General features: G+C 40.4%; 1 protein-coding gene across 1 annotated transcript in view; it reads right to left on the bottom strand.

Annotated features, from left to right (window-relative positions):
* SLC5A8 (solute carrier family 5 member 8) overlaps window positions 1–13,580 on the bottom strand; it is a 69,183-nt gene extending 55,603 nt beyond the window's left edge. The window contains exons 1-3 of the mRNA XM_021687557.1: window positions 13,230–13,580; window positions 7,523–7,588; window positions 5,999–6,050 (exon numbers count right to left, since the gene is read on the bottom strand). Coding sequence (XP_021543232.1) covers window positions 5,999–6,050; window positions 7,523–7,588; window positions 13,230–13,580 — 469 coding nt within the window. The remainder of the gene's footprint in view (window positions 1–5,998; window positions 6,051–7,522; window positions 7,589–13,229) is intronic.
* Between the last annotated feature and the right edge of the window lie 320 nt (window positions 13,581–13,900).

Raw genomic sequence — 13,900 nt, 5'->3', positions numbered from 1 at the left:
TTGATACTATGAGGTAGTTATCCAGACTGAATGGGGTCATAGAGTATGTGTCATCATGGTTCAAATAAACACACTATTCTACCAGTGCTTGAAAGACAAGTTATGCATGTAACTAAGATGAGACCAAGAAAGAGAAAAGTTGTATAATTTGCTACCATTTATCTAAGAAGCAGAGGGGCATATTATATTCTTTTTAAATGGAAGGATAACAACTCTACCCACATATGTGATAATCTATATAAAATGGACCAATTCCTTGAAAGACAAAATAGGCCAAGACACTCATGCAAAAAGAAATAGATTATCTAAATAGGCCTATATCTATTAAAGAAATTGAATCAATAATTAAAAACCTTCCAAAACAGAAACTCTAGGCCCAGATGGGTTGACTGGTAATTTCTACCAATTTAAGGAAAAATTACACCAATTCTCTGCAATCTCTTTCAGAGAATACAAGCAGAGGGAATACTGCCCAACTCATTCTATGAAGCCAGAATTGCTCTAATACCAAAACCAGATAAAGACATTACAAGAAAACTACAAACAAATATTTCTCATGAACACAACTGCAAAAATCCTCAACAAATTGAAGATTAGCAAATTGAATCCAAAAGAGTATAAAATGAATTATACACCGTGACCAAGAGGGATTTATCCCGGGTATGCAAGGCTGGTTCAAAATTTAAAAATCAATTAATGGAATCTATCATATTAACACACTAAAAAAGAAATATCACATGATCATATCAAAAGATGCAGAAAAAGCATTTGACAAAAGGCAACATCCATTCATCATAAAAACTTTCAGTAAACTAGGAATAGAGGGGAACTTTCTCAACTTGATAGACTGTCTACAAAATTCCTACAGCTAACATCCTACTTAAGACTGAGAGACTCAAAGCTTTCCCACTGAGATCAGGTCCAAGACAAGGATGTTCCCTCTCACTGCTCCTTCTTAACATTGTACTGGAAGTCTTTGTTAATGCAATAAGGCAAGAAAGGAAATAAAAGATTGGGAAAGAAGAAATAAAATTCTCTTTTGTTGATAGATGACATGATCACTGATGTAAAAAAAAAAAAAAAAACTGGAACTAGTAAGTGATTAGAGCAAGGTTGTAGGATACAAGGTTAATGTACAAAAGTCAATTGTTTTCCTATAAAATAAATTAGCCCCAAATGTGAGTGACATAATTGGTAACTTTAAGATGTACCTTGATTCAAAGCCAGGGCAGAAGCACAACTGGAGTAACTTGGACATGCATACATTGTGGAGTAGGCATGTAAAATGGTACAACCATTTAGAAAAAATATTTTCCAGTCTCTCTTAAATTTTGTACCTGCATCTGCCCTGTACTGGGCTATAATAGGTGTTATGTTTAACTACACTGCTTCCAGGTATTCACCCAATAGAGATAAAAATATGTGTCAAAAGCAAATCCTCAGATACATGCTATCAGGATCTACAGGATGATTAAACTTGGTCTTGGTATTGACGAAGATGACACTACTTCTCATGATAACAATGTTGTCATAGCCGAAGAGATGCTGTTCCTCAAAGGGGATGACAACACATCGTGCATGGAAGAAGTAAACTAAGTGCTGTCCCAAGAATTATTTGTACATGTATTCAATACTTTATCTTTATTCCCTCTGGTAATATATTTTCAAGAATGTTTTTCTTTGGGCGCCTGGGTGGCTCAGTTGGTTAAGCGACTGCCTTCGGCTCAGGTCATGATCCTGGAGTCCCTGGATCGAGTTCCGCATTGGGCTCCCTGCTCGGCAGGGAGTCTGCTTCTCTCTCTGACCCTCCCCCCTCTCATGTGCTCTCTCTCATATAAATAAATAAAATCTTTAAAAAAAAAAAAAAGAATGTTTTTCTTTGTTTTTGTTAACATTTTAAAAAATCTATATGATGTGACAAGAACTATTTGAGGAGAAGATAAGATTTCTTTCTGAGTGTGATGCTGTGGTATTTAGGAACTAAAGCCCAGCTAGTTTTTTGTTCCTAGTTCCACATTGGCTTATTTTAACGGAAGGAGTTAACATTTGTTGTAAGATGTATGTAACCTAATGTTAACTGTGTGGTCTAAAGTGTTTAGCAATCAAACAGATTTCTTAGTAAGACCAAATTTTTTTGTCAGTGAAGTGTTCTGAGCTATACCTTGATGTTTAGAAGAAAAGTATTGGTTAAAACAATTTTCACCTTCTAGGATCTACTTTTTAAGTCTTCTATCCCCTGTAGTTATCAACTGCATGTACCAGGCATCTAGAAACTAGTATGTTAAACTGAACCAACTTGATGGGAATAACTATCTATAGGGCTTGTTTTCCAAAGAAGAGCATTGTTTAGAGTAGCAAAATTGTAAGCCTATTTAGGTGTGTTGTAAAGCTGTACAAAAAGTAACTCAGCAAGTTTTGTGAGTGGAAATGTAGTGCTCAAGTCACATTCTGCTTTAAAAGGTTGTAAGAAATGCAAATGAATTAAAAAAAAAAAAGCAAAGCAAGACAAAACAAAACCTGTACAAGAATGATCTTAGTAGTCTTAATTCATAACTGCCTAAAACTGGAAACAACCCAATGTTGTTGATGGATAAACAGATGTAGAGATACAGATGATGAAATATTGGCAATAAACAGGAATGAACTACTGAAACACGTAACAACATGAATGAATCTCAGAAACATTTTGTTGAGCAAAATAAACCAGTTACAAAAAAGGCACCGTTTGATTCCATTTATATAAAATCTAACAACAGGGAAAACTAATCTATGGTGATAAAAATCAGAAAGTGGCAGCTTGGGTTGGCAGGGGCGTTTATTACAAAGAAGCATAAGAAAATCTCCTAGGATTAGATGGTGAAAATAGTCTGGGGGCGCCTGGGTGGCTCAGTCGGTTAAGCGGCTGCCTTCGGCCCGGGTCATGATCCCAGGGTCCTGGGATCGAGCCCCATGTCGGGCTCCCTGCTCAGTGGGGAGTCTGCTTCTCCCTCTCCCTCTGCCTGCCTCTCTGCCTGCTTGTGCTTTCTATCTCTCTGTCAAATAAATAAATAAGTAAAATCTTAAAAAAAAAAAAAAGAAAATAGTCTGTATCTTGAGTTGTGTGGTGGTCACACAACTATGTACAATTGTTAAAATTCATCCAACTGTACACTTAATTTCTGTACATTTTATTATGTATAAGCTGTATTTCAACAAAAAAGGGTTTTTAATTTTAAAAAGCAAAAGGGGTGCCTGGATGGCTCAGTTAGTTAAGTATCTGACTCTTCATCTCAGCTCAGGTCTTGATCTCAGGGTTGTGAGTTTAAGCCCTGCACTGGGCTCTATTCTAGGTGTAGAGCAAAAAAAAAAAAAAAAAGTTTTAAAAGCAAGAAAGAGAAATTTAAGAGACAAATCGACTAATTGCAATTACATAAACTTATTTGAATCCTAATTCTAACAAACACTGAAAAAAATCAAGGAAATCTGAACATTGACTTCATATTGATATTTTTAAAAATAATGTTAATATTTTAGATATGAATATAGTATAATTGTGTTTACAAAACACATCCTGGTACAACCTTCCAGTTATAAAATACATAAGTCATGGAGATGTAATGTACAGCATGGTGACTATAATTAATAATCCTGTATTGCATGTTTATTGAAAGTTGCCAAGAGAGTAAATATTGAAAGTTTTCATCATAAGAAAAAGAACTTTTTTTTTTTTAGATTTATTTATTTATTTATTTATTTGAGAGAGAGGATGAGAGGAGAGAGAGAGCACATGAGAGGGGGGAGGGTCAGAGGGAGAAGCACACTCCCTGCCGAGCAGGGAGCCCGATGTGGGACTCGATCCAGGGACCCCAGGATCATGACCTGAGCCGAAGGCAGTCGCTTAACCAACTGAGCCACCCAGGTGCCCAAAAAGAACTTTTGTAACTATGTATGGAGACAGATGTTAACTAGACATAGTGGTGGTCATTTTGCAATATATGCAAATCTTGAATCATTATAATAGAATACAATGTTATATGTCAATTATACCTCAGTGAAAAAATTAGCTTATTTTTAAAAGACATTGAATTCAGATGAAATGATGAAATACTTCAGATTTACAGCAAAATAATCTAGTGAGGGAAACAGAATGAATTGAACCAAGAGTTGATAATTTTTAGCATAGAGTTAAGGGTACATTAGAGTTCAATATACTGTTCTCTTTTTTTACTAGCATATGTTTGAAGTTTTCTATATATTTATATTTTTTAATTTTATTTTTTTATAATTTTTTTTAAGATTTTATTTTTTATTTATTTATTTGACAGAGAGAGGCACAGCAAGAGAGGGAACACAAGCAGGGGGAGTGGGAGAGGGAGAAGCTGGGAGCCCGATGTGGGGCTCGATCCCAGGTTCCTGGGATCATGACCTGAGCTGAAGGCAGACGTTTAACGACTGAGCCACCCAGGTGCCCCTCTATATATTTTTTTAAAAAGGTAAAAGGAAAACGATTGGGCCTAGAGAACGTTAAGATCCATTTCAGTTAAACAAGTTTCTGTGGAGCATCTGTTGCACACCAAGTACTATATTTACCCTTGGTCACAGTAAAATACGCAGTTGATATTCAAGTGGTCAAAATGCAGCAGCCTCTTGGGTTCTAATTTCTAGGGAATAGTCCAATAAACTGATAAGAGCAGAGCCCTTGAGTTCTTCATAGATAGAAGGCAGTACTCTCTTACTGCCAGAACTGTACTTTAAAACCCTAAAGCCACAACTTTAATTACACTTACATTATACTTACAGCCAATAGGTAACTTATGAAGTTTATAGCTCAGCTCTTTATAAACGAAATGACCCATTCATGATGTTGGTAATATTGACATGGAACATGCCTGACATTCAGAATTCAAGAGCATGTTATATAATGTTATATAATAATATCGTTTGTAACGATACTATTGTACTTTATAAACTTAGGTAATAATTACTATCTATTTACCATGAAAGCAGGAAATTAGAGTGTGGGTTTAGCAGGGCTTTTCAATTTTATATGAACTCCAGGAACTACATCACATTTTTCCCATCAGAGTTCACTTGTACATTTCATAAGGAAGCTTTAGAGATAAACTCACATCTAATTGATAAGAATTCAAAGGATATGGGGTTTTCCCAAAGCTTTTTTTTTTTTTTTTTTTTTATTTGCGAGAGAGAGAATGAGAGATAGAGAGCATGAGAGGGAGGAGGGTCAGAGGGAGAAGCAGACTCCCTGCTGAGCAGGGAGCCCGATGCGGGACTCGATCCCGGGACTCCAGGATCATGATCTGAGCCGAAGGCAGTCGCTTAACTGACTGAGCCACCCAGGCGCCCCTTCCCAAAGCCTTTTGAGGATATGACTAAAATGCACTTTTGCCGAAGTAAACTATTCCAGTTTCATGGCTTTTATCTGCTCAAAACCAAAGAGTATAGGAGTATGTCAATCACACCATCTTCACATATTTGTTTAAAAGGACACCATAGCCATCTTTCATCTTGTCGCTAGGAGCAAGATGATATTTCAAATTACACAGATCTCCTTCTCTTGCATTTTGGACCACATTAGAAATGGAAATAAGAAAAGCTCTCTCCCTGCCATATTTTACAATGGAACTGAGCTGAGTAACTCAGAAGCCTCTTGACTATGGGCTCCAGATTATAGCCGCCAAGGAAGAAAGTGCAGCCATTCATGTTTGAGGTGATAGACCATAGGGGCTGTTCATTCTGAACTAATGGAGCATGGCGGTTTGGCACTTCAGAGATTCACTCCTCAGGGAGGTCTGCCCTTCTATTAATCATAGATCTTTTGGAGCTATCGATCCAGGAATGCAAAGAAGCTGCTAAACACTAAGCCCATCTTGTTCCCCTCAAGTTGATACAGGTTCCTGGAAACATCCCTTCGTTTCCCCATCTCCCCAAAGAGGGAATAGGGTCTATTAAAAGTGATCCCCAAAATGTGAGTGACATAATTAGTAACTCTAAAATGTACCTTGATTCAAAGCCAGGGCAGGGGCATAAATAACAATTCCAGTATACAGAATCTATGGGAAAAAAGAAACCAAATAAACTGTATGAATTATAAAATAAATTATCGATTTTTTCTATAAACTCAACAACGAATTAAAACAGTAGTTTCAATATACTTAATGAAATATGTTTGTAACTTGAAAATGTTATTTAAGTAAAGTTGATTCTCCTTTTCTGTTTGTGGTGTGGTCATAGGTTACAAATATCTTTTATGACCAATTTTGTTAAAATTATGGACTTTTCACACAGTGCTTAATGCAGATAGTCACTGATCTATCACCTCAAACTTGAAATCAATTCTCCTCAATCTAAACAATTAGAATGAAAGAAAGAATACAAATTTAAAAGGAGATGGTCCCTCATTCATACACTTTCAAACTATTATTAATCACTGCATAATTAACTGGGAAAACTGAAAATTTTAGAAACTGGTTTTAAAACGTTTGCATGCTCATTTATTAAACAAAAGTATAAATTTGCACTAAAAAAATCCTGAAAGTCAACAAAAACTGTATTCCATCTTTTGTATATGTTATTTTTCACTCATACACCTAACAAATATTTATTAATCCAGGGTACAACAGTATGAAAAATATGGTCTTTTTTCTCAGAACATCATTTTTACTGCATTTGATCTTTCAAATATATCATATATATTCTATGTGATTTGTTCTATAAAAATGTATTATGATTCTATGATTTTATGTTTATTCTATAAAAACATATTATGAAAAAAGCCATATTATATAGTATTTGAATGTCTGATTATATTACATGGGTAGATCAATGGAAGTAAGTCCTTCAAGTGGGAGATGCTTTCCTCTTTTTTGCAAGAATGAACCAGCCTTCCACAGCCATTACCCTGACCAAGTTGAAGATTTGAAAACATGGCCATGTACCATCTTCCTAACACTTGTTCCCCACTTCCCATTTCTGTAGGCATTTCTAAAAATGATCCAAAGAGGGTCTGAACAGTTGATAAATGCAAGCTACGAGGTTCAGTTCTTTGGCAGGATCTTTACCAAACCCCAAAGGGCTCCTTCCTTTTACATTGGAAGTGTTAATGACCAATTTAAGTTATGCAATTTACAGAGACATAAAATGGAGTCAAGTTAAATAATTTACAAAGGTACTCTGTTACGCTTTTGCAAATGCTTAGGTAGCTTGCCATTGGAGAAGAGAATTACAAATAGGGATGAGAATGAAAACTCCTTCCTGGACCTCCATTATCAAACCCATCCCTAAAGCACTCAGCTGCCAAGAGGAAGATCGATGTAAATGAAGTGACAACCATCATGACAAGCCTCCAGCAACTTGAATGAAGAACGGAAAATAATGACAAGGGCTTTCCCTTTTTGGTTTCCTCCTATTTTCAACACCTCTTTTTTATCTTTCATGCATTTACCAAATAAGCTTAGCCCAGATGCCTTGGCTGAAAACATTTTAGACAACAAAAGGTAAAGCAAATTAATGGAGAGTGACTTACTGTTTGAACAATGAAGAGGACTGTTCCACAGAGACGGACACCTTTGTTAAATCGGAGCTCTAAATACTGTTTCCAAAAAAGGAAGAAATGGTTACTATGTGAAAACTTTATACACTTTTCAAAAATCAGCTGCTTAACAAGTAAAGGGGTTAGAAATTTAAAGGAACTTCAGTCATCAAAAAGAATGAAATCTTGCCGTTTGCAACGACATGGATGTAACTAGAGGGTATTTGCTAAGCGAAATAAGTCAGTCAGAGAAAAACAAATACCATATAATTTCACTCATGTGGAATTTAAGAAACAAAACAGATGAACATAAGGGAAGGGAAGGAAAAATAAAATAAGATAAAAACAGAAAGGGAGGCAAACCATAAGAGACTCTTAACTACAGGAAACAAACTGAGGGTTGCTGGAGGACAGGTGGGTGGGGGGATGGGGTAACTGGGTGATGGGCATTAAGGAGGGCACTTGAAGTAATGAGAAGTTATATGCAGCTGGTGAATCACTAAATTCTACCTCTGAAATTATTAATACACTCACTATATGTTAACTAAATTGATTTAAATTTAAAAAAGAAATTTAAAGCAATTTCATAAATGTTTGTATTCTGTATTCCCACATTGCTACTATTTTTCTTTACATAAAGCAAAATTACTCTTGCTTTAAAGTACAGTTCATTGGGTTTTAACACATACAGGACAGTTCCACAACCCTCAGAGAACTCTGTTACGTTGTTCCTTTGTGGTCAAACTCTCCCCCAACCCCTAAACCTTGGCAATCATTGATCTGTTCTCCATCCCTAGTTTTGGCTTTTGCAGAATATCATCTAAATGGATTATATTCTGCAATTTTAAAATGAGCAAAGTGCTGTTCTCCCCTTTCTCTTGGCATCTACTTCAGACATTTCCCTGATTCACTTGGGAATCAGCCCTTTCCCACTGAAGGCAATTGTGATAGAATTGTCTATCAAGGTGCCCTGCCTCTTTTGACTAGGGGGTGGTCACCTGACCCAGCTCAGCCAATCAGCTCCTCTCTCCAATGGATATTTGGATCTTGGAGGTATAATATCAAGACAGAAAATGATTGGAGCAGAAGCAGACTGATCTGACAGTGGCCTGAAGAGGCTTCCCTGGCTTCTGTCCTTTTCACAGCCTATTTGTTCAGCTCTTCACTCTGTTCTATGGGTTACCCCTATATCCTCCCAAATAAATGATTTTTTATGTAAATCGGCCTAAGTCAGTTTCTGTTCAGATCCAAAACCCTGCCAATTTTTCCTACTCTCCTTGGCATCTGCTGTATCTTAAAATATAGTCGACCCATCTCCTATATTATATGTCATAATATAGAGTTAGAATCATAGAATTTTAGAGCTGGAAGGAAGCTGGGGTCTCAAACATTCTTTAACTTGAATATTATTACTCACGTAGGGAGAATTTTAAAGCTGAAAACAGTCTTTATACCAGAAAAAAAAAAGAGGAAAAACTGACATTAAGTAATAATCTGGGGAAACGACACTAGATATTTTTGCTCCAAAATCACAGGTAACAGTTATAGAATACTTGCTGTGTACACTGTCCTCCCAACAACTCCCTGAGGCCAGTACTACCTGTTACGGGGGAGGGTACCGGGGCTCAGAGAGAACACCAAAGCTGCAACCTAATAGCTCTCAGAGCCACAATGCAAGTCTAGGACCATTTAATGCCCAAATCTGGGCAGGGAACAACTACATTATTCCACATAAATAAGTAAGCTAACTGACCATGGCTTTGAGTGAGTAGGTGGCACTGATATATAGTAACACCTTCTGAAACAACTGAAATGTAAAAAATATGCACCACAGTATAGTTTTGGGGAGGAGTTCCAGCCCTCAACCCAGTCCTACTTGTAACTGCACAAGCTTGGGGCAGTCACTGAAGATCTTAGGCTCCTCCTCTTAAAAATGAGGATCACAGTATTAACTCTTTCCCCTCTTACTTTGCAGGGGTTTGGAGACTACTGAATGATATAAATGGATGGGGAAATATTATAAACTGTTATTCAAAACTAAGACATTAAGAAGGTGGTATTCAGGGACGCCTGGGTGGCTCAGTCGGTTAAGCAGCTACCTTCGGCCCAGGTCATGATCCCGGGGTCCTGGGATCAAGTCCCGCATCGGGCTCCTTGCTCAGCGGGGAGCCTGCTTCTCCCTCTCTCTCCCTCTGCTTGTGCTCTCTCTGTCAAATAAATAAAATCTTTAAAAAAAATAAAAAAATAAAAATAAATAAATTAAAAAAAAAAAGAAGGTGGTATTCAAATCCACAGATAAATATAATTCACAATTATAAGCATACATATATAGGGCGCCTGGGTAGCTCAGCTGGTTAAGCGACTGCCTTCGGCTCAGGTCATGATCCCGGGGCCCTGGGATCGAGTCCCACATCGGGCTTCCCTTGCTCTGCAGGGAGCCTGCTTCTCCCTCTCCCTCTGCCTGCTTGTGCTCTCTCTCTGTCAAATAAATAAATAAAATCTTTAAAAAAAATAAGCATACATATATATTCATAAATATATATGAATAATATATATACAAATAAATATAATCCACAAATATATATATAAACATATATATTTATATACACACATATACACACGCACACACACACACACACACATATTCTGGACAACTCAGTTCCAATACACAGATTACATAGATCCAGAAAGATCCCAAAAAAGTGGGGAATGAAACTGGATTCCTGCATTATACTTCTTATCTGTGGGTTTGGAAGTGGCTAAACACCTATCAGGCCTATACTTTGAAGGCAGGGATAAATAGATAATAAAAATGCTTCTGAACAGTCAATTCTAGCTTAAGAAATGTAAGTAGGAAGAGATGTCATATTTGAGCAAGAATGCCAGGGTATCACTCAATGCTGGACTTCTTATTCTGTGTACATGTTTCCACCTCTCAGCATAAAACAAAAATTGCTCACAAGAAAGTGTTTGCTATGGCCAATTGTCAGGGACAAAGCATGTTATCTAACTTCCCTGACCCCCCACTGCTGGGCATCCACCAGTCATGGACACCCCCAGCATGCCCACAACTCTAGGTGTTCTGTTCTACTTCTCTTGTTCTCTCTGCACTCTTCTAAGCCCCGCCCGAGGATATAACAGACTTACCAGAGCCTTCAGAAGCAACCAGTAGGCACCACTGCCTAGCTTCCAGGCATGTGTCTACTTTGCCTCATACTCTCTTATGTAGCTTAACTTTGTCTGCAACATGGGGCTCTCATAGTACCTCCCTTATAAGGATTGTTTTGAGTATTGAGACAGATAATGTGTGTATGTAAAACATGCAGCCCAGCACCACACATGTATTAAGCATTCGGTAAAAGTTAACTTTTTGCCATTTTTAGCTGGAACCCTGCTAACAGCCTCCACCGCGGGAAACGTGTGGGAAATCTGTTTCTGGTTGAGTTAATGTTGCTGCCCCCAAGGAGGAATGGGTCAGTGCTTATTAAGAGGAGCATTCCTCTCTGGGGACTGAAGTCTTCTTGCCAGGTTCTTGAAACCCTTTCTGAGTTCTGGAATTCGTTAACTACAGATCAGAGCTCACGGACTCAAACTGCCTAACGGCTCATCAGGGAACATACACCAGTGGATCAGCCAGGTGTTCACATATTAAAATGTTGGAATATTCCTCATATCCACTAAGAAATATGTCCTCTCACATGTCTCTCAAAACCAAGTATTCCCTTCACCCCTGTCCATTTTCTCTTTTGCATTTTTGAGGAAGACAAAAATGCAGATAAAGATTTCTCTATCATAAGAAAGTAACCATGCACCTACAATGATGAGGCCTCAATATAGAAATTAACAGGGGGTGAGAGCAACGGCCTTATAACTGGAGTTCCTGCATCACAGGGAATGTGAGCCCGGTGTCACCAGTCTTATAAATTTTTGTTGTTGGGGGCGCCTGGGTGGCTCAGTCGTTAAGCGTCTGCCTTCGGCTCAGGTCATGATCCCAGGGTCCTGGGATCGAGCCCCACATCGGGCTCCCTGCTCATCAGGGAGCCTGACATGGAGCTCAATCCCAGGACCCTGGGAGCATATCCTGAGACGAAAGGCAGAGGCTTAACTGCTTAACCGACTGAGCCACCCAGGCACCCCCAGGCTTCTAAATTTTCAAAAGAAGCTAGAATCTGGAATTTTATTTGACTTCTCAACATCATAAATGCTAAATTAATTTTCTTTCAAAACACCATAAGGGTCAAAAAAAAAAAAAAAAGACAGAAAACAGAGTTTGGTCTGGGACAGCCAGTTTGTTACCTTTCAGCAAAACAGAGAAATTCCATCCTGCTCACTTCTGGGATGATGACTGAACTCTCCCAAACACAATGGCCAGAGTGAGTGGAAGGCACTGCTGCCCCAGGGGTGCCTCGCCCTGGGTGGCGTCACTATAGCCCAGGCATTTGTCACCAACACTTGAGCCATTGAGGCCCTGTAGCCGGCACCAGTTGAACCAGCCTCACTAGGAAGCCACCTTTCCAGTGGCTCTGGAGTAGAGCACACAGTACCTAAACTCAAGGACTGAGGTGGTTGCTGAGAATGAGTATCAGCACCCTCTGAATCATGCTCTGTGAGAGAGGAAACTTTGCCAGGTTTGTCCATGTTGCTCATGGGTTAGTACCTGGGGAAAGGAGACCAGTGAGGGCACTGAACAGGCCCCCCACTCCCCTGAGCTTTTATTCCCCCATCCCCACCCTGCACTCCCATTCAACAGCTCTTTAACCTAAACCAAACATTCCCCATCTTTGCAAAGCCCTTTCTGCAGACAACTGAAGAAAATCTATAACCAGTGGAGCTATGCAACAGGAAAGATCATTTTCCTTAATCATCTTTCCACATACAGAGAAGGTAGGCCTGTTTAAGAACCTTGCAGCCAAATCTTCCTAGTGACCCCAAACAAACCACCTCTGCCACTACCACCACAAATCCTTAGGGTCAGCGTCTATCCAGCACTCACCCTGCTCCAGACACTATTCTGAATGCTACACTTGAATCATCTCATTTAATCCTCCCAACAACTGGGCGAGGTAGTTGATATCATTTTCATTTTGAGATGAAAAAACAGGCACAAAGGTTAACTGAATCACCCAAGGTTACCCAGCTAGTAAATGGTAGAATCTGGTCTCAAATGCAGGGACTGAGACTAGAGTTACAGTACCTCAACCATTTGGGAATCTGCCTCTCCAGGGAATGTGTGTGTGTGTGTGTGTGTGTGTGTGTGGAGGCACGGAGGGGAGAGTGCAAATTCTTCTCCAACTATCCTGGAAAAGTGAATGGTGCCTGGGGACCTGGGACAGGGGATTCCTTTCAAGGAGGAGGGGCTGAGACTCGAACAACTTGCCCTCCCCCAGATAAGAAGTATTAAAATCTTTCCCTTTGACTCCGAATCAAAGATATTAAAGGAGAAAGGGCCTTTGTGAGCACTAGTCCAAATCATTCCGTTTACTTTGGAAGCCTCTCTTTTTCACTGAGCTCGTGAGAGTAAGCCCCAAGATTCTGTCGCCTTCACGGGACACCTCTCCCCAAAAGGGGGGCGGGGCAGGGGAGGTGATGGACATGGACAGGGAGAGATTTCAACGTGGGGGTGAGTCTGCCCCCAGGAAAATCCGTCCAAGATCCTGAAAAGCTCTGTCCCTTCCACCCCCACCCCACCCCCGCCCTTTACCTCGTAGGTGCTGGTAATTCCCAGTTTGTAGAACACGGGGAGGAACACCTCCGCGCTGATGGTCACTACAAAGAAGTAGGTGATGGCAAAGATGCTGAATATGGCTCCAAAACGGTAGACCTCCGAGGGGGTGCCCAGGACGGTGACGGCCGACATGAAGCTGGCGGTGAGGGACAGGGCCACGGGCACGGCAGTCATTCTGCGGCCGCCCATCAAGAAGTCCTTGGAGGTCTGCTGGCCACCCCCCGCGAAGGCGTAGTAGATGCCGATGGCAGCTGAGATGAGCAGCATCCCCGCGAACACCACGTAGTCCCACACCACGAAGGTGCCGATGCCCCGCGTCGCGTCCATGGTCGCTCGGTCTCCTGGGCCCTGCGTACAAACTGTGGCCCCGCGACGCTCTGCCGGAGCCCGAGCTTTACCTCTGCGGCTCCGCGCTCTGTTCTTATTCCCGGCGCCCCTGGCGCGGCGGGCGTGGCGCCCGCGGGGATTGGAGGCGTCCTCCAGTTATCCGTCCCCCCACCCACCCCGAGCAGCCCCGAGCGGCTCCGCGAAGGTGGGAAGGCGGGAAGGCGCCGTCAGTGGCCTCTGCGCCCACCGCAGCAGCCCAGCTCCTCTAAATGGGACTTCGGGGAGCACCTCCCCCCCTCACCTGGTGCCGGACTCGGGAT

Source organism: Neomonachus schauinslandi, chromosome 5 (genome assembly GCF_002201575.2).
Source record: "Neomonachus schauinslandi chromosome 5, ASM220157v2, whole genome shotgun sequence".
Lineage (NCBI taxonomy): Eukaryota > Metazoa > Chordata > Mammalia > Carnivora > Phocidae > Neomonachus > Neomonachus schauinslandi.
This window is presented reverse-complemented; position numbering and strand designations above follow the sequence as displayed.